The sequence below is a fragment of the Ceratotherium simum genome, chromosome 11 (assembly GCF_057802395.1).
Source record: "Ceratotherium simum simum isolate JZ-2026a chromosome 11, ASM5780239v1, whole genome shotgun sequence".
Lineage (NCBI taxonomy): Eukaryota > Metazoa > Chordata > Mammalia > Perissodactyla > Rhinocerotidae > Ceratotherium > Ceratotherium simum.
The window spans coordinates 48,065,567-48,082,564 of record NC_141910.1 but is presented as its reverse complement, the minus strand read 5'-3'; the positions used below and the strand labels follow the sequence as shown (position 1 = coordinate 48,082,564).

The window sequence follows — 16,998 nt, the reverse complement described above, 5'->3', positions numbered from 1 at the left end:
TGAAAAAAGAGAAGCCGGTTCTGACAACTTTATTTTGGGGCTAAGTTGATGTTCTCTAATACTTTTTCCCTCTTATCTCTTATTTTTCTTTTTCATTTCTCCCGTTCTCTGTGTATCTTTTGCCTAGCTTCTTCTTTTGCCTCTCTTTTCCACATTCCAAAGTTGCAAGGCAGAATTTAGGGGTAAAGGGAATCATAGCTGCTTTTGTTTGTTTGTCTTAATCCCTAACTTCTATTCCTGTCCTTTTGTCATTTTTATCTAGAATTGCATCATACGGGTATAAATTCACTGCTTTATATGGTTTTTTTAACTCTATTTTAATGTTGATAATAATTTAAGTAGAATGTGAAAGTACAAAATTGCTATCACTTTTAACTAAATTCTGATGAAAATAAATTCATATGTTGGCTCATTTAATATATAAAATTGAGATCAATTCCACTTGGGAAGGGCAATGTGGATTATTAATGAAGTAAACTGTTAACATTTTGACATGTACTCCATTTGTGCCGTTCTAAGTGACTCAGTCCCAAGAAACACATTCAGGGTCACATTCTTCCTGTGTCATTTGAAAACTTTCCTTTCCTTGGTTGGTACTACTCTCTAAATCATATTCGTTTTGGAAGAGAGCAGACTTTCCTTGGCTTTATATGCTATGGTTTTGTGTTCCATGCCTTTTTTTCCTCACTCAAAGTACTTCAGACTTCAGTTTTCAAATGGCTTTTATTTAATGTTTGAAGTTTTTGTTTAGCCATATACAGAAAGACCTTTCATTGTCGATCAGTTTTTACTGTGAAAACTTAATTTTAAATCTGCAAATGATTTCATTAGTCTGTAATCTACTAAAAATGTACTTAGCATGAACAAGTCACTTGTCCTTTAAAAGTTTTTAGAAGAAAATTAACATTGAATCCTAAACTGAGGAAGACTTTAAGAGATCGTCTGGTCTGGCTCTCTGCCTTGATGTAGATGACTGTTGAAACTTTTTTTTAAAGGAGATATTCTCTCTCTTTTGCCTTTGGACAATTCACAGACAGAGATCCCACAATCCCTGTAGGCAACCTGCTCCAGAGTGTCTTCATTATGTGGGACAAGACTAGACATTCGGCCACTGTGCTGAATGGGGTAACTCCACATGTGCCAGCCTCTCTCTCCTTTTAACTCACTGTTCTGAGGCTCCTCACTTTAACTGTTTTATGGCATTCAGAAGGACCTGAAGAGAGGGGAAATATGGCAAAGAAAGGAAGTGAAGGAGGAGAGGTACATTGCTAGTAAATGTTCACACTGTTCCATTAGTGATGAGAATAAAGAGCCTGTGTTAGGGGCAAAATAATTTTATTTTCCAAAGGAAAATTTCCTTTTTACTTTCAACTTTGCCTTTTTACTCCTTGTTCAGGTTGTTTTAGTGGTCTAACCATCCATCCTATTTTGATCACAGTCCATTTTCTGTGGCTCGTTATCTTATAAATTATTCTTAATAAAAGAATACCTTATTGCAGGAAGTAACAATGACTTCTGTCATTTAGTGAGTGCTTACTTTTGTCAGGCACTGTGGTAGGCATTTTGCATAAATTATCTCTAAACTCCACCACAACCCTGATCTGTTCAGTAGATGTGAATACTCCCATGGTACAGAATTGCAACGTGAAACCCAGGAAGCTTGTCTCCCAAGGGTGCAGAGTTACTGATAAGCAGACCCAAGATGTGAACCTAGATCAGCTTGGTCCTAGAACTTAATGCTGTATCCACTATGCCAAAAAGTCTCTCAGGTCTCACTTTAGAGTGTCAAAATTTCAGTGAATAGGGTTTTGTTTATAAATTGGTGACTGCAACATTTGTATCGTTGATGAGTTTTCTGAGTGATGAACCATACAACTGATCACGTCTCCTAGCTTCCTCGCATTACCACCTATTCTTTTCAGGTTCATAGTGGTAAGAATCAACTCATAACTAGAATACGTGAGCCTATAATTAAGGCAAGCATATAATTTATTGTCTAAACTGGGACACTTTTGAGAGTGAAATGGAGCGCTATTAATGAACAAGCATAACCCAGGACTGTCCCAGGCAGACCAGGAAATATAGTCTCCCTACCTATGATAAGAAAATTCAAATGCCTGTGGCAAATCAGTGGGGAGAAATAGATCCTTTGTAATATAAATAATAAATCACAAATTGGAAGAAAATATAAAATAGTCTTATGATTTTTTTCAGTTGTCAGTAAATCTTGATTATGTTAACTAATGGGGACTATATTGCAAAATATGAAGTATACTGAAAAACAAGGATAATGTGAAAGAAATTTGGATGTACATTGAATTGGTATCTTAGAAATGAGTAAGTAAGACCACTGATGTCTTAAATGGCTTTGGTTATCAGATATAGTAGTTTAGGATTAAGAATTTAAACTAAGCATATAACAAAGAATTATTTCTTCCCTTACAGCTTATCATGGCTATAACCAAATGATGGAATGTCTACAAGGTTATAAGCGGGTTAACAACACCTTTTGTCAAGGTAAGGTTAACTGAATTCCTTGGTATGAACTCAACAGTTGTTTTGGCTTTTCAGAAATCTGAGTTGTTTCGCCAAGGTTTGGTCGTTAGCCCAGCGTGTGAAGGTCACACAGTGAACCACCTCCTGCTCACTCCATTTAGCTATAAGGAAATATAGAGGTTTAGTGTATGGTTGCTAGAATTGCTTCACTACCGTTTAAACATGATGGAACTTTTTTTCCTTCTATTAATTTGTGATGAAATCCACAGGAGATTTGTTTACATTGTGGAGCATTCTGTGGTTCCATGCTCATCACCTGTTGTACATGCATGGGCACCTGTGTGTGCACACATGAGCACACACATGTACCTAGCAGTACTACTTCTTTGCTGACACGTGATTTGGCGGCTTTTTTCCTCTCATCAGAATACTGCTGGCCGCCTTGAAATATTCAGGTATTAAATAGCAGAGTGAACACACGTTTCCTAAGCAATGGGTAAAACTGTAGCTAAATGTGAAATGCCCTGAGTGCTTTGGCTCAGTCTCTTTTGAATCATACAGTGGAGTGGTACAAGCAGGGAGAGCCTCAGATCATTTAACCCAGTGTCTACACTTTACAAATGAAAACATTCAAGCCCAGACAGGTTAAGTGACTTTTCTGTGGCTAAATAGAGCTGAGGTTGTAACTCAGGTTTGTTTACCAATGCCTAGTTTGGTACTCATATGTGATACCAAATTTTGTTTGTTACTTTGTGCGATGTTCAATTAATGCTCCTAATTTCTCCTTACATGTGTAGGAGGGAGGTGTTATTAGTAACTTGGAAATATGGGTACAGTGAAATAAAGAAAAAGCCTCCAAGAGTCTTATTAAACCAAAATCCATGACTGAAGCCAGCATGTGGTCTGGGGCTCTGTGTCCTTGACCAGTGTGTGTTTGTAGGGCAGAGTAGATTAAGATAGTGTTACAAAAAAAAAGATTAATCCCTGTTAAAATGGTTCATGTCAAGGGAATATCTTAATTACCTGAGAATTTTCTCAAGTAAATTGTCTGTTCCCTACTGCATCTGTTGAACTTTTATCGTTTGTAGAGCTTTTGCTGACTTAAAGAATTTTCTTTGGAAATGCACTTAAGTATATCATGCCTTTAAAAAGTTTTGCCTTAAACTGTTATAAGCCCTCATCATATGTGGAAGAATGCTGGGTAAGTTAGAGTTAATGCTCAAGGAGAGGGCACCCAAGACACTTTTTGAGAAACATCTGCAAACCTTAGTAACGTGGGAATAATGGATTAATCAACATTATTTAAGAATCAGTAGAATTTAAGATATCATTAAGAGATTGTATTAAACGGATGGAGGAATGACTGGGTAAATGAATGAGTAGATGGCTAAATGTATATTCTACAGTGTAAACCGAGTTATTTTTTCACAGATTTGGCTAAAAAGCTATATGAAAAGCCCTACTCCATTTTTAGGATGCGTTAGTTAGAAGCAGAATGAGCAGGGCATTGGAAGTAACAACCTTGTCCTCTGTCAATCAGACTGAATGTGGGGTTTGGGTGTTTGGCGTTCGTTGTCTTTTGGCTAATAAAGTCAACCAAGCTTGTGAAGGGCCTGGGAACACGAGATTGTTTACCCTGGACAAGTGCAGACTGAAGAGAAATATAATTGCTGCATTATAAACATGTCTTTAAATGTTTGTAAATATGCCTTTAATGTTTAATTAGCTGCCCTACAAAACAAGACATAATTTTATGAGTTGCTTCAAAAGCCAAAGACAATAGGATGGAGTTACAAGGAGGCATATTGACAACAACTACAAGCAAACCTTTTCTGTGGAATAGAGTACCCCAACTCTGTGTGAAACACCTTTGGAAGTACTAAGCTTCCTGCACATAGATGTGATCCAACAGATACGTAATAACTGTTGACCAGGGATGCTACAGGGAATTTCTGTCCTGTGTTGTACTTAAGGTTAGATGACTCTGTAGGTACATTCCAGTTCTCTGATGCTATCATTACTCTCTTGCCTGGGATAGAGGCTGTGTGTGAGAAGAAAGAAATGACATCTTGGGCTGTCACACAAGTTTTACCCCCTAGACACATAGTTTCCTGAAGTGTCCCCTGTGATTAGGCATGTCTGCTTGCTCCATTAGACTGCACACAGAAGAGGATCCTTTTTTATCCTTCACTGTTCTAATCCTGCATGGCTAATTGTTAGATACTCTCTAGAATGTCAGATGCTAGTCATTTCTCTGAATGTCAAATGATAAAGAATATATATGTTTTCTTTGGGTGAGGTGGGATTTGGACATTATTAATCCCGATTAGAAACTGAGACACAGAGAAAGTAACTTCCCCAAGATCACATAGATATTAAGAGGCCCAGTCAGGATTTGACTCCCAAACCATCTCTGTTTCTATGTGGTGCATGGCCTCCTTTACCATTTTATATATATCTGTAAAATATTACTAATGTAGATGCTAGGTAATTAGAACAGAAGATATGCCACCTGTTGTGAGAGCTAATAGAAATCAAAGCAATTAGGGCCGGCCCCGTGGCTTAGCGGTTAAGTGTGCGTGCTCCGCTGCTGGCAGCCTGGGTTCGGATCCCGGGCGCGCACCGACGGATGCACCGCTTCTCCGGCCATGCTGAGGCCACGTCCCACGTACAGCAACTAGAAGGATGTGCAGCTATGGCATACAACTATCTACTGGGGCTTTGGGGGAAAAAAATAAATAAACAAAATTATAAAAAAAAAAAGAAATCAAAGCAATTAATATTAATTTGGTTTTGTTTAATAAGAAAGGATGGTTATCTAATATATTCCTTTTGCTAGCTGGTTCAAGGATCTCTAACAGTTCATATTCATAAAAATACCACTATAGAAGTGGAAGTAATCACTTGCTATCTCTTTTATAAAAATAGAATGGAGACTCCTTGAAATAATTGAGTTTTGTTTTATTTTCCTCTCCTGGTATGGCTGGCATGCAGTGACGTTTAGCAAGTTTTGTTCATACTGAGCACATCAAATGGTTCCATCTTGGTCAATTGCACTGATGGTCAGTAACACCAAATCCTTGCTTATGTTTGTCTCAGGAGGATATTTGCAAAACAATGTTACACTTTTTTGGCGTGGATTCTGGAGTGAAGTATCACAGAAAATTCTGTTTCGTGGTGCCTCAAGAAAGCACCACTAAATTACATGACAGAGAAGATTGACTCATAAAATAATATGATTTCATTAAGCATAAGCTATTGAAATTGCTTTTGAGAAAAGGACTTAATTTCACTCCCTTTGTGATATTGTGGGTTAGTAAAATTAAATAGCACTTTCTCACATTACATATCTACACTCAATTTTCTTAGAGCCTTGAAACTTTTTGATTCTGTTATCCTGAAGTTTTTCAAAAGGAACGCATTAAGCATCTAATTACTTGTGTGTTCCACATTGTTCTTACAGTTTAATGTCTTCTCAGTTTACAAAGCACATTTAAAATTAAAGTGATTAATAACTAGAATTACATTATTTCCTTCACCTAAGTGAACTAATGTCCGGAAACAACTTTTACTAATGTGCTCTCAGTAACAAAGAACCAACTGTGCACAAGTTAATTTGAGGAGCTTTGAAATAATTGCCCTCAAAGTTGTTTTTTTTCTCCTCTCTAGCAGTGCTGCAATTATCTTTTCAAAGGAATGATTTATTGCATATACACACATGGAGCTCTAAAACCTGCCTCACTACCCTCAACATTATGGAATTGTTATAATATGCTTCATTTATCATAACAAACAATACACTTATTTCCTGGTGGATCTAGAGCAGCATTCGTCATTTGTCATTTGATTATTATGCTAGAGGTTTGATGTAGAATGAGAATTAAATGAAATAATACCTCATGAAAAGGGTGTTAATAGGAACTCCTCCTTTGCTACTTCTCTACTCTACAGCTCAGTGCTTCCCTGCATTCTGAGTACTCTCACTTGCCATAACTTTGCCACGAGATAAATGAGCTCGTAAATTAGGTGTTAATCTAAGTTTCAAAAATAGAATTTGTTTCTGAAAGTACTTGGGGACCAATCTATTTAGTGAAATCTTTTGTTAAAAGCAAATATCTCTTTTGATATACTAAAATCACCCCATTCATGAGTTTATAGTATAAAATCAACTTAGTATTATTTTCCAAATTTTTAGCCTGTGTCCAGGTGCTGTGGGCAGTGCCAAAATATATAACTAGAAGATATCTACACTTTTATAGTCTACGATATGCACATTCCTTTTTCATAGATAATCTTGAAAACTTTTAAAAACGTTCAATATTCCACAAACATTAATTGGCAGGGCCCTGCTGAGCTACAGACTGAAGATATGTGATGAATAATGAATAAGACATTGTTCCTGCCCTTGGATTTAGTGTATTTAAATCAGTTTGATTCAGCAGGATGCAATTTGCTTTATTCAGTCTCCCAACTGGCTGAATTTTAGCTGACTCCAGATGAGCCTGTTAAAGCAAATATGAAAGAGCTGTCCACATCACTTTCTTTTGGCGCCATTTTTTTACACCGGTTTTCTGCTTTAATAAATTTACAAAACAAATACATTAGAGCCCCCTAATACTCATTACCAAAACTTTCACTGTAGAGCTCCTTTTAGATAGAAAGCTCCCCAAAGTGCATCTGAAACTGAATTTTATTTGGACCATAGAAAAGATAATGTGCATTTTTTTTTCAAGAGCGTATCTCTAGGCCGGCCCTGTGGCTTAGCGGTTGAGTGCGCGTGCTCTGCTGCTGGCGGCCTGGGTTCGGATCCCGGGCGTGCACCGATGCACTGCTTCTCTGGCCATGCTGAGGCCACGTCCCACATACAGCAACTAGAAGGGTATGCAACTGTGACATACAACTATCTACTGGGGCTTTGGGGGAAAAAATAAATAAATAAAATTATTAAAAAAAATAAAAATAAAAGAGCGTATCTCTGTCATGAATTGGGACTCACCAGTCCTGATTAATATTCCACGTAACTAAGCCATTCATAGGACTTTTTGGTTATGAAGAGCTTGGCTGGTTGTAGCTTGCATTTCAGACCTCTTAATGATTACCAAAAAAAAAAAAAAAAACAAAAGATTGTGGCTGCAGGATGGAGAACTCGTAGAGGAAGACTGGTCTGTTTGCTTTGAGAAGACTAGAAAGTGCAGGTGAAACCCTCGAAAAACACACTCGGCTGGAGAAAAGAATGTGGCCTGTGGCATAGTCTGGCTTAAAACAAGTTGGGCGGGATGAAGTAGTTCATAACTTTAAGGCAAGGCTCTTAACAATTAATTGCATGTACCATTACAATCTAACTGGCTTTGTGATACATGCTGGAAAAACAGTTATTGGATTTACATTTCTTTTAACATGGAAGAATCCAAAGAAGGTTATGACAACTTGCTGCATCTTTAAAAGAAAATGGATTTGTTTCTTAGACAAAAGAAACAAATTTTACAGTTATTTTCAAAGGTGTAACTATTGTAAATATAGAAAGTTGTTTTCCATATAGTTAAGAGTTAGATGAATTTACTGACATTTTTATCAGTTTTTGCACTCAGCATGGTGTCTTGTATCCTGTGCTTTCTTGCTGGGTTCACATTTTCTTTTGAGGTAGGTTTGCCAGGTAAAACACAGGACACCCAGTTAAATCTGAATTTCAGATAAGTAGCAAATAATTTGGGACATACACTAAAAAGTATTCGTTGTTTGTCTGAAATTCAGATTTAACTGGGTGTCCTGTGTTTTTATTTGCTAAATCCATATCTTTAGATTATATCCTTTAACAGGTCTTATATGAGAGTCACTGGGAAGTGTGTACTTTATATGTCTGAAAATATCTTTATTTTGAACTCATTCTATTATGAGACTCATCAGGTGTACAGTTCTAGGTTAACACTTGTTTTTCAGCAGTATTTTTGATCGTTATACCAGTGTCTTCTGACTTCTGTCTTTTCCATACTTTCTTCCTTTGTAGATAATCTGTCTTTCTCTCTTTTGGGATAGTCTCTTAATTCTTTGTGTTCTGTAGTTTTATCATGATGTCTGTATTTGGATTTATCTCACTTTTACTCAGTAGACGGTGCATTGTCAATCTGAAGACTCATGTCTTTCCTCACATTTGAAAAATGATTAGCTGTTATCTCTTCAAATACTGCTTCACCATGCTTTTCAGCTGAAACTCCTATTAGACAAGTGTTGGAGCCTCTCTATTTTTCATGTCTTTAACAAGTCTTTCGTGCTCTTACCCTTTTGTCTTTTTTGCTGCATTTTGAATGAATACCTCGGTTCCATCTTCTAACTTTAAAATTCCTGCTTTACTATGCCCATCTAGACTTTATCCCATCTATTACAATTTTAATTATAAGACTGTTTTTCATTTCTGAGGTTTCTAATTTTTCATAGCTACCTGTTCTTGTTTTATTCTTTTTAAATGTATTCATTCATTTAACTTTTTAAGCATGCTAAATTTTTAAAAAAATATTTGTGAGAACATTTCGTAAAACTATTCTGATCTGGAGAAAATTCCTGTTCAAATCATTGACTTTGCTTTCTTAGCATTAGATTTTTTTAACTGAGTTTGAGGCTCACTTTGAATTGGAAGTTTATTTTCATCTTCCTCATCCCTTATCTTCTCCTATCTGTGCTCCCTAAGTCTGAAGCTAAATTATAATGTTAGTTCCTGCCTCAGAGTGATTTTTGGTGGTATTGTCCCAGATTTCAGTTGCTGAGGAGTACTTTTAGTTTCTTATCCTCAATTACTAAATTCCTGGCTGTCTCTGCTTCTTTCTAGACAGCCCACCCAGAGATTCAGTGGCTCTACCCACTACCATGTACTTACTTCTCTGCCATTTCAGGGTCACTGGGATGATTATCTTTTTAAATTTTCTTTTAGAATTTATATTTGCTATAGATTTGGAACAAGAGGAGAATGCCAAAGCATGAACTTACTGTGTTACTCTTCTTTAACATTTATCCTTATCAGGACTTTTTTTTTAATTCAAAGAATCAATGTTGTAATATAGTGTTAAACTAATGTATATATATTTTAAATTATTTGAGGGTACTGAAAAGCTTGTCAGAAAAAAGCTTCAAATTATATAATTTGTAATCCACAGGTAAATTCTTTTTACCTGTTGTAATTAAGCAGCCTGTCAACATAAATTTATTGAGCATTTGCCATTTATTCACTCACTCATTTTACAGGTATTTAATGATGACTTAAGTAGGGGTACTCTGAGAAATATAGAGTATAATAAGACTGAATTCCTACCCTTATGAAGATCACTGTTCTCACATATAATTAAACCAAGGCAGCATTTAGTGAGTGCTGTACGAAATGAACCAAACACTGTTCAATTGCAGAGGATAGAAAGTTCCCATTTAGTTAGAAAATCACAGATAGCATTTAAAAACATTCCTTAAAAAAATCACATTGTCTTTCCTATTTATAAAAATAATTCATCCCTATTGTTTGAAATTTAGAAACTAGAGAAACATATAAAGAAAAAATAAAAATTACCATCATCTCCTACAAAAATTGATATATTTCCTGCTAATCATATATATGGGTATAGAAATTTGGAATTATATTTCATAGATAGCTGTGAAAACTTTTTTACTTAATGTATAATGAACACTTTCTGTGTGTTATTATATAATCTTCTAAAAATTATTGTAATGCTGATATAGTATCCCAGTTAATGGCTGTAGGATAGTTCATTTAACCATTCCCCTGAAGTTGGATTTTCAGATGAGTTTCTATTTTTCCTTATTATATATAGTGCTGTCAGGGGCATTCTTGACCATAAACCTTCATGTGAGTCTATGATTATGTTTAGAAGAGAAATTATTGGTTTCCAAGCTTTGGTTTATTCAGTGCACATTACCTTTCAGGGAGGATGTTCAATTTCTCTTCTCACTAGCACTGACGTATTTTTTCCCTTATTTCCTTTTCTTTACAAATTTGAAAACAGAAAAAGGGCAATTAAATAGTATGGTTTTTTTTTCCACATAGGCTTTGTACATTTCTATTTAGGTTTTCCCCAGGTAATTTTATATTGAATATTGCTGTGAGCAAGATTATAATTTTTAAAATATTTATTATCATACTAAAACTAACTCTTATTGGTTTTAATAATTTTTTCTGAGTTTTCTATGTAGGAATCATTTGACCTTCTAATAACCTGGGAAAGATGACAATGGGGTGGGAAGTTATCAGGGCTGGAAGAAACTAAGACACAGGTATGGACAGCATGGGCCAGGCTTGTGCCTGATGAATCCCACCTATGTAGGTGAGTGTGGATGATAAGACTGTAAAGGTATTTGGAGGGACCCAGGCTGAATTTGAAATTTGTTTGGTACAGTGCCTAGTGGTTAATGAGTGTCAGCTTCTTTAGAGGTTTTATTTTAAATGGATAGAAAGTTGATTAGTCTGTTAATTATGTTAGTACACTGACATTTCTGTTTACTTCAAAGGTTTTGGAGTGAGGTGCAATTTTCATGGAGCTAAGATAAATGCCTTTAAATTAGTAGTGAGCACTCTGTATTCACCCTGCCTCCCTTTTCCCCTCTTTCCCATCCTCTCTCCTTCCCTCCCATCCCCCACTCTCAAAGCCCACCCACCCTATTCAGGGCCACCTTCTTGCAGTCATGGTAACAAGGTACAAGAGAGACAATAATGCTCTATAGACATAAATGTTTTTATTGACAGTGATCCTACACAGCAAGTGACATAAGAGTTCTCTGTTTCCTAAGTTCTCCAGCACTCAGGCCCAGTTTAACCCTTTTGTACATAACCTAAGTCCTGCCTCTAGTAATCTTATATTCTTACCCAACTTTTCCCCAGACTTTCTCTCCAAGTGAAACTAGCTAGACCAGCTGCTGCTCTGCTTCTAATCACTCTTGATTTTATTTACCTGAGGCTTCTATCCTTATGGTATTACTTGCATAAGAATAACTTGATAATTTTCTCTTTTCTAATACAATAAATTTCCTTTTTGGTCATTATTACCTACACATCTTTTTATCTACCTGTTTATATATTTTGCTAGCATTTATTGAATGCCTAATTAGTGGTGCCTTTCTGTTGGGTGCTTTAGTCATAATTCTCCAAGTAACCTTGTGAGATAAGTAGTGTTATCTTTTTTTTTTAGCTTATAATGAAATGGAGTCCTAAGGCTCAAGGAAATTAAGTAATGGAAGATCATGTAGCTGGAGTGGGAGAATCTACCTCTAAAGCCTGGGCTCCCCTCCCTGTGCTACTAATATTTATATAACAGTTTATAGTTTATGAAAGTACTTCTAACATCCTTTTTGTCATTAATTCCTGACAGCAACTGCACCTACTTGTTATAGGTGGGGAAACCATGACTTAAAGCCTTGCTCAAGCATCAGCACTGGGCGTAATATTAGATGCTCATACTTTTACTATGTAGATTGAACTATTCTGGTAGGCTCTTTCAGTAGTTGGGTTTAGAAATCATAGAGTTCTCCGAACTTCGTTGTTTTTTATAGCAAATTTTCTTATTTTAAATGTATCTGCTTTGTAGTTAAAACAAGAATTTTTCTCACACATTATTAGCAAACCATTATACCTTCTCAGTTATATCCTGAAGTCTTTAAGAAGCGGGATATTTATGCTTATAGAGGGTTTTGTTTGGTTTTTAAGCTGGAATTCCTTTGGATTCGGAGGCACTCCCCTTCTGGTATCACCTCTTCGCCCTTCCTCTATCAGTTAACAATTACTTCATAAAACAATTGTGTATTATTTCTCACACTTCTAGGGGCCAGCTGAGGAGTTTTGCTCTCCTGGGCCAGGTGTGGGTGATCTCAGTGATGGGTCTGTAATCAGCTGATGGGTGCCTGGGGCTGGATGATCCAGAATGGCCTCAGCTGCGATGGCTCAGCTCTCTTGCACACAGTCGCGCATCTTCTAGGCAGCTAGTGAGGGTTTTTCTCATGGTGGCAAGGTTCCAAGAGAAAGAGCGTTGAAAGCACCCAAAGCTTTTCAGGCCCAGGGTTGGAATTGACACACTATTACTTCCACTGTATTCTGGTGGCTGAAGGAAGTCACAAGGCCGGCCCATCATTCAGGGGATGAGGAAATAGACTCTACCTCTTCCTGGAAGGAGCTACAAAGTCACATAGCAAAGGGCATGAATACAAGGAGAGGTGGAGAATTGGGGCCATTTTTAAAATCAGTCTGTAACACTTTAATGATTTATACTGACCTAGCAAGTATAGGTGGATTTTGCTTGAGAAAAAAAGGAAATAAAGATCTTTATTATATTACTGTGAGGTTACTTTACATCTAAACTTAGAGGCACATTGAAAAAGTAGTGGTGAAAAAACATGATTCTGGTGATTATATTAGAAATTGTGTAGTTAATTATATTTTAAGTAAACTTTATTGATGTATAACCTATGTATAGAACAATGCACAAATTGTAGGGATACAGGTCAGTGAATTATCACAAAGTGAACACAACTGTGTAGTTATCATGCAGGTCAAGAAATAGAACATTACATGCACCCCAGAATCCTCCTTTTGTCCCTTCTGAATCTTTACTTTCTTCCTTCCAAATCTTTTTCTCCCTCTTTTCCAGAAGTAATCACTATCCTGACTCTTCCAAGCATAGATCGGTTTTGTCTTCTTATGAACTTTCAAATTATCCAGTATGTGTTTTTTTGTGTCTGGCTTCTTTCACTCAACAGCAATTGAGTGGCCAATACCATTTTTTAATATTCAGAATTCTGGCTAATGAAGCGATCACGTCCACTGATGTTTTCATTTAAAATCTTTTCAATGCATTTTTTCCTCTCTTCCACATGTTTTTCTCTGACTTCTCTCCGTATGCAGTATTCTCCACAGTTAGTGTTGTCTCTGAAGTTCCTTTAGTTCCATTATCATAAGAGAATTGATTGTTATGTTTATTTCTTTCTAGGAGGAAATGGGGAATATGTATATGAGAGTAATGTGGATATAAAGATGAAACTTAGAATCCATTGTTCTTGCTATATATTTGGGAAATAATAGTAGAAAATCATGAGGTATGAACTAAGACTGGAGTCAACCAGACTTGATCACTCCATTCTTCAAAACACTTAAAAATGTTGAAAATTCTTTTTAGTTAGCCTACCAGATATTCATCACAATGTTCTGTTGTATTTAGTGATTTAGTCCCAGAAACTGTGGGGTACTTAATGTGTTGCTGAATCATGTTTTACAGTAGTCAGTAGCTAAGAAATGTTTTATTGATTCAAAGGGGCTATTTTACTGTCCCGGGCATCCTCTTGGAACTCCTGCTGCAGTTTCTAGTTTAAATAGGCACAATATTTTCAGTAAGAATTTAAACAGTTTTTGATTTGGACTGAGCATCGTATTTCAGCATTTACAAATCAAATTGGGATCCATTTTAGAATCATTTTTTGATGAGTCGTCTTACTGTGCTCATATCACTGGGATAGGATTCAAAAAGGAAATGTCTGTTTATTTTATTCACTTTTCTTCAGGAAAGATAGTGGTGAAGTGAGTCATTAGCACGTTGTATTTTCCAATAGCTCTTTGACCTTAATCTCTGGGGCTATAAAAATCAACGGGAAGTTGCCTATTGTATCGTGAGTGATGAGGAAAGCCCACGATGGATTCATGTTACTGTGAATGTTTCAAGGAGAAATTAATGTAGTGTCTGTAGACTATAGTCAGAAATCCAAGACCATCAGAGATGTGTATGTTATTAGCAGCATCTTCCATGTGTAGCACACATGTATCAAGAAAGAAATACAAGCTGTTCTCTGGGCTCTGATAATTCTTTTATCATGTTACCATGAAGACAGAATTGGAAGGAAGGGAGCTGCTCCCACAGTGGTTTGCCTCCTTTCATTGAGCCCAGTGATTGAATCCATCCTATGCTAGGTTATCACTTTATAAAGGTGGGACAGTTACAGGTCGGGAGAGGGGCTATGGCAGCCCTGAGGCCTAGGTTGAAGCAAATATAACCACGAAGAGACCCATACAGTAGTTTGCAGGGCCAGCCCCAGAGAGCAACAATTCACAAAATAGGCTCCACAGACCACCAATTCAGAGAGATGTTAATAGATGGTGTGTGAAAAAGGGTTCCGTGGCCAAATGTGTGAAAAACACCAAGTTAAAGAAAGCCAAGAGTCCTTGCCAAAGGACTTCTCAGGGTCTTTAATGTGCTCATGTTTGTAGAATACGCAGTGTTTCTCAAACATGTTTGGCCACAGAACCCCTCTTTTAGCAGAATTCTCACAAAGCTTGTGTTTCATATAACATATCTTGGGTAAAACTGCTCTAGAACATTGGTCTCCAAATGTTTTTTTGCTCACTTGTCTCCTAAAATAATTTTGAAACACTTATGTGTTCACACATTTTTAAGCTGACATCTATTTTTTTTCATGAAAAATTAAATGAATGCAGTAGATTCATTTCTGGCATATTCTTACTAGATATGTGCTTTAAGCCTGTTTTCACCAAAACCGTGGAGCTGTGGAGTTGGCTCATTCAGTTTATGAATAATGTCTGCCGTCTAACCTAATTGGCAGAGCCAGGCCTTCGTATGAAACAAATCAGACTTATCACTCTTCCTGTAACTCTCAGGAGAGAGATATTCGTGAATTGTTTATTTGTTTGGTGCCTTGGAGAATTTTACATTGTAGGACAATGTACCTAGAAAGCCCAGAAAGATTCCAGATGGGCAGGAGTTACGCCTTGACTTTGTAAAGAGAAGCAAGATGCTGAGTAAGGGAGAAATAAAAAGAAGGTTGGAAAATGTGTTCTTAGGCAGATCCCTTTTAGAAAAGGAAATGTATGAAGGCTCAAGATTTAGAAATTGATTCCCTTAGAAGTATCCAAGCATGTGTGTACCCTGAGGACTATGGTCATGTGCCTTCAGGGGTATGTGTACCCAGTGTGAAGCTGCTTCTCTGGAAGTTTAAGAAATACATTGTCCTTTTGGAGAGTGAACACTTTATCTATCTAAAGTAAGTGATTCCTATTATCTATCTAAAGTAAGTGATTCCTATTAAATAACCAAATGGTCTGTCTGTCTAGGAAAAGTATTTACCTCAATAGAGATTTTTTTCTGCTTTCAAGTGGAAGTCATATTGCTAAATTGTATGATGGAATTTCTGTCCATCAGCAAAAGCTGAATATACACAGCAGAATCTCCGGAAAGCTTCATATTTTCACACAGTATAAAGATCTTCATGTACTGTTCTTTGTACCTAATTCCTGTTGCTTACTGGATGCGCTTCATTTCCTGTAAAAACTTGCGTCACTAAAAAGGCAGTAAATTATTACTCACTTTGTTAAACATACATATTTCCTGTAGGAGAACAGATACATAAAAGTGTGTTTATTTTCCATAAGGGTACTTATGCTATTCATAATATATTATGACTTAAGTGTCATACTTCATGTATTCCTGGGCATTTTTCAACGCTGGCAACTGGCAGATTGTTTTGAAGTCAGAATATTTAAGCTAGAAGTCACCTTGGAGACTATCTGGTTCAGCCCCTTTGTGTTGCAGGAGAGGAAACTGAGATTAAGAGAAATTGAGTTGCTTAGGTGACATAATTTGATATTCTAGGTAGACCAAAACTAGGCCTTAGTGGGATATTTCTCCCATTAGATTTCCCCATTCCTCCTTGAGCCTTTTAAAAAATATGACCTTGGACAAAATTATCTCTATAAAATAGGAATAACTATTCATGTGTTGCTCACCATCCAGAATTGTTAGGAAGTTCCAGTGAGACACGGTGTGCTGTGTAAAGGATGATGACGAAGATCTTTGCCTCATTGTGCTAAGATATTGTATCATTCCCTCGTATTAGTGAACTTGATATATGCCCTGAGGTATATAATAGACTGCACTGGGCAGAGACACTCTATAAATGTTTTAATTAAGTGGAGAAGTGTGTAAATATTCTTCACATTAGCTGTAGCCTCATGGATTTTGTGTACTCTAAAGGGGCGTATGGGGCTGTATGAGCTTCTCTCCTTGTTTCTGCTTCGATACACTTCTAGACTGCCCTAAGACAGCAGCTCAGTTGGAGGTATGGGGATGGGTGATTGGCTTTACAAGAGTGCCAGCTCCTTCAGCCATTCATTTTGACCTTCCTTCTTTTTTTTTTTTTTTTTTTTTTTTGGTGAGGAAGATCAGCCCTGAGCTAACATCCATGCCAATCCTCCTCTTTTTGCTGAGGAAGACTGGCCCTGAGCTAACATCTATTGCCAATCCTCCTCTGTTTTTTCCCTTTTTCTCCCCAAAGCCCCACTAGATAGTTGTATGTCATAGTTGCACATCCGTCTTAGTTGCTGTATGTGGGATGTGGCCTCAGCATGGCCGGACAAGCGGTGCGTCAGTGCGCGCCCGGGATCTGAACCCGGGCCGCCAGCAGCGGAGCACACGCACTTAACCGCTAAGCCACGGGGCCGGCCCCTGACCTTCC

General features: G+C 37.0%; 1 protein-coding gene across 18 annotated transcripts in view; it reads left to right on the top strand.

The window, feature by feature from the left end:
- Positions 1–16,998, top strand: part of LTBP1 (latent transforming growth factor beta binding protein 1) — a 384,533-nt gene that overhangs the window by 222,997 nt on the left and 144,538 nt on the right. For all 18 annotated transcript variants that reach the window (XM_087436922.1, XM_087436919.1, XM_087436921.1 and 15 more), the window contains one exon: positions 2,446–2,517. In XM_087436922.1, coding sequence (XP_087293048.1) covers positions 2,446–2,517 — 72 coding nt within the window. The remainder of the gene's footprint in view (positions 1–2,445; positions 2,518–16,998) is intronic.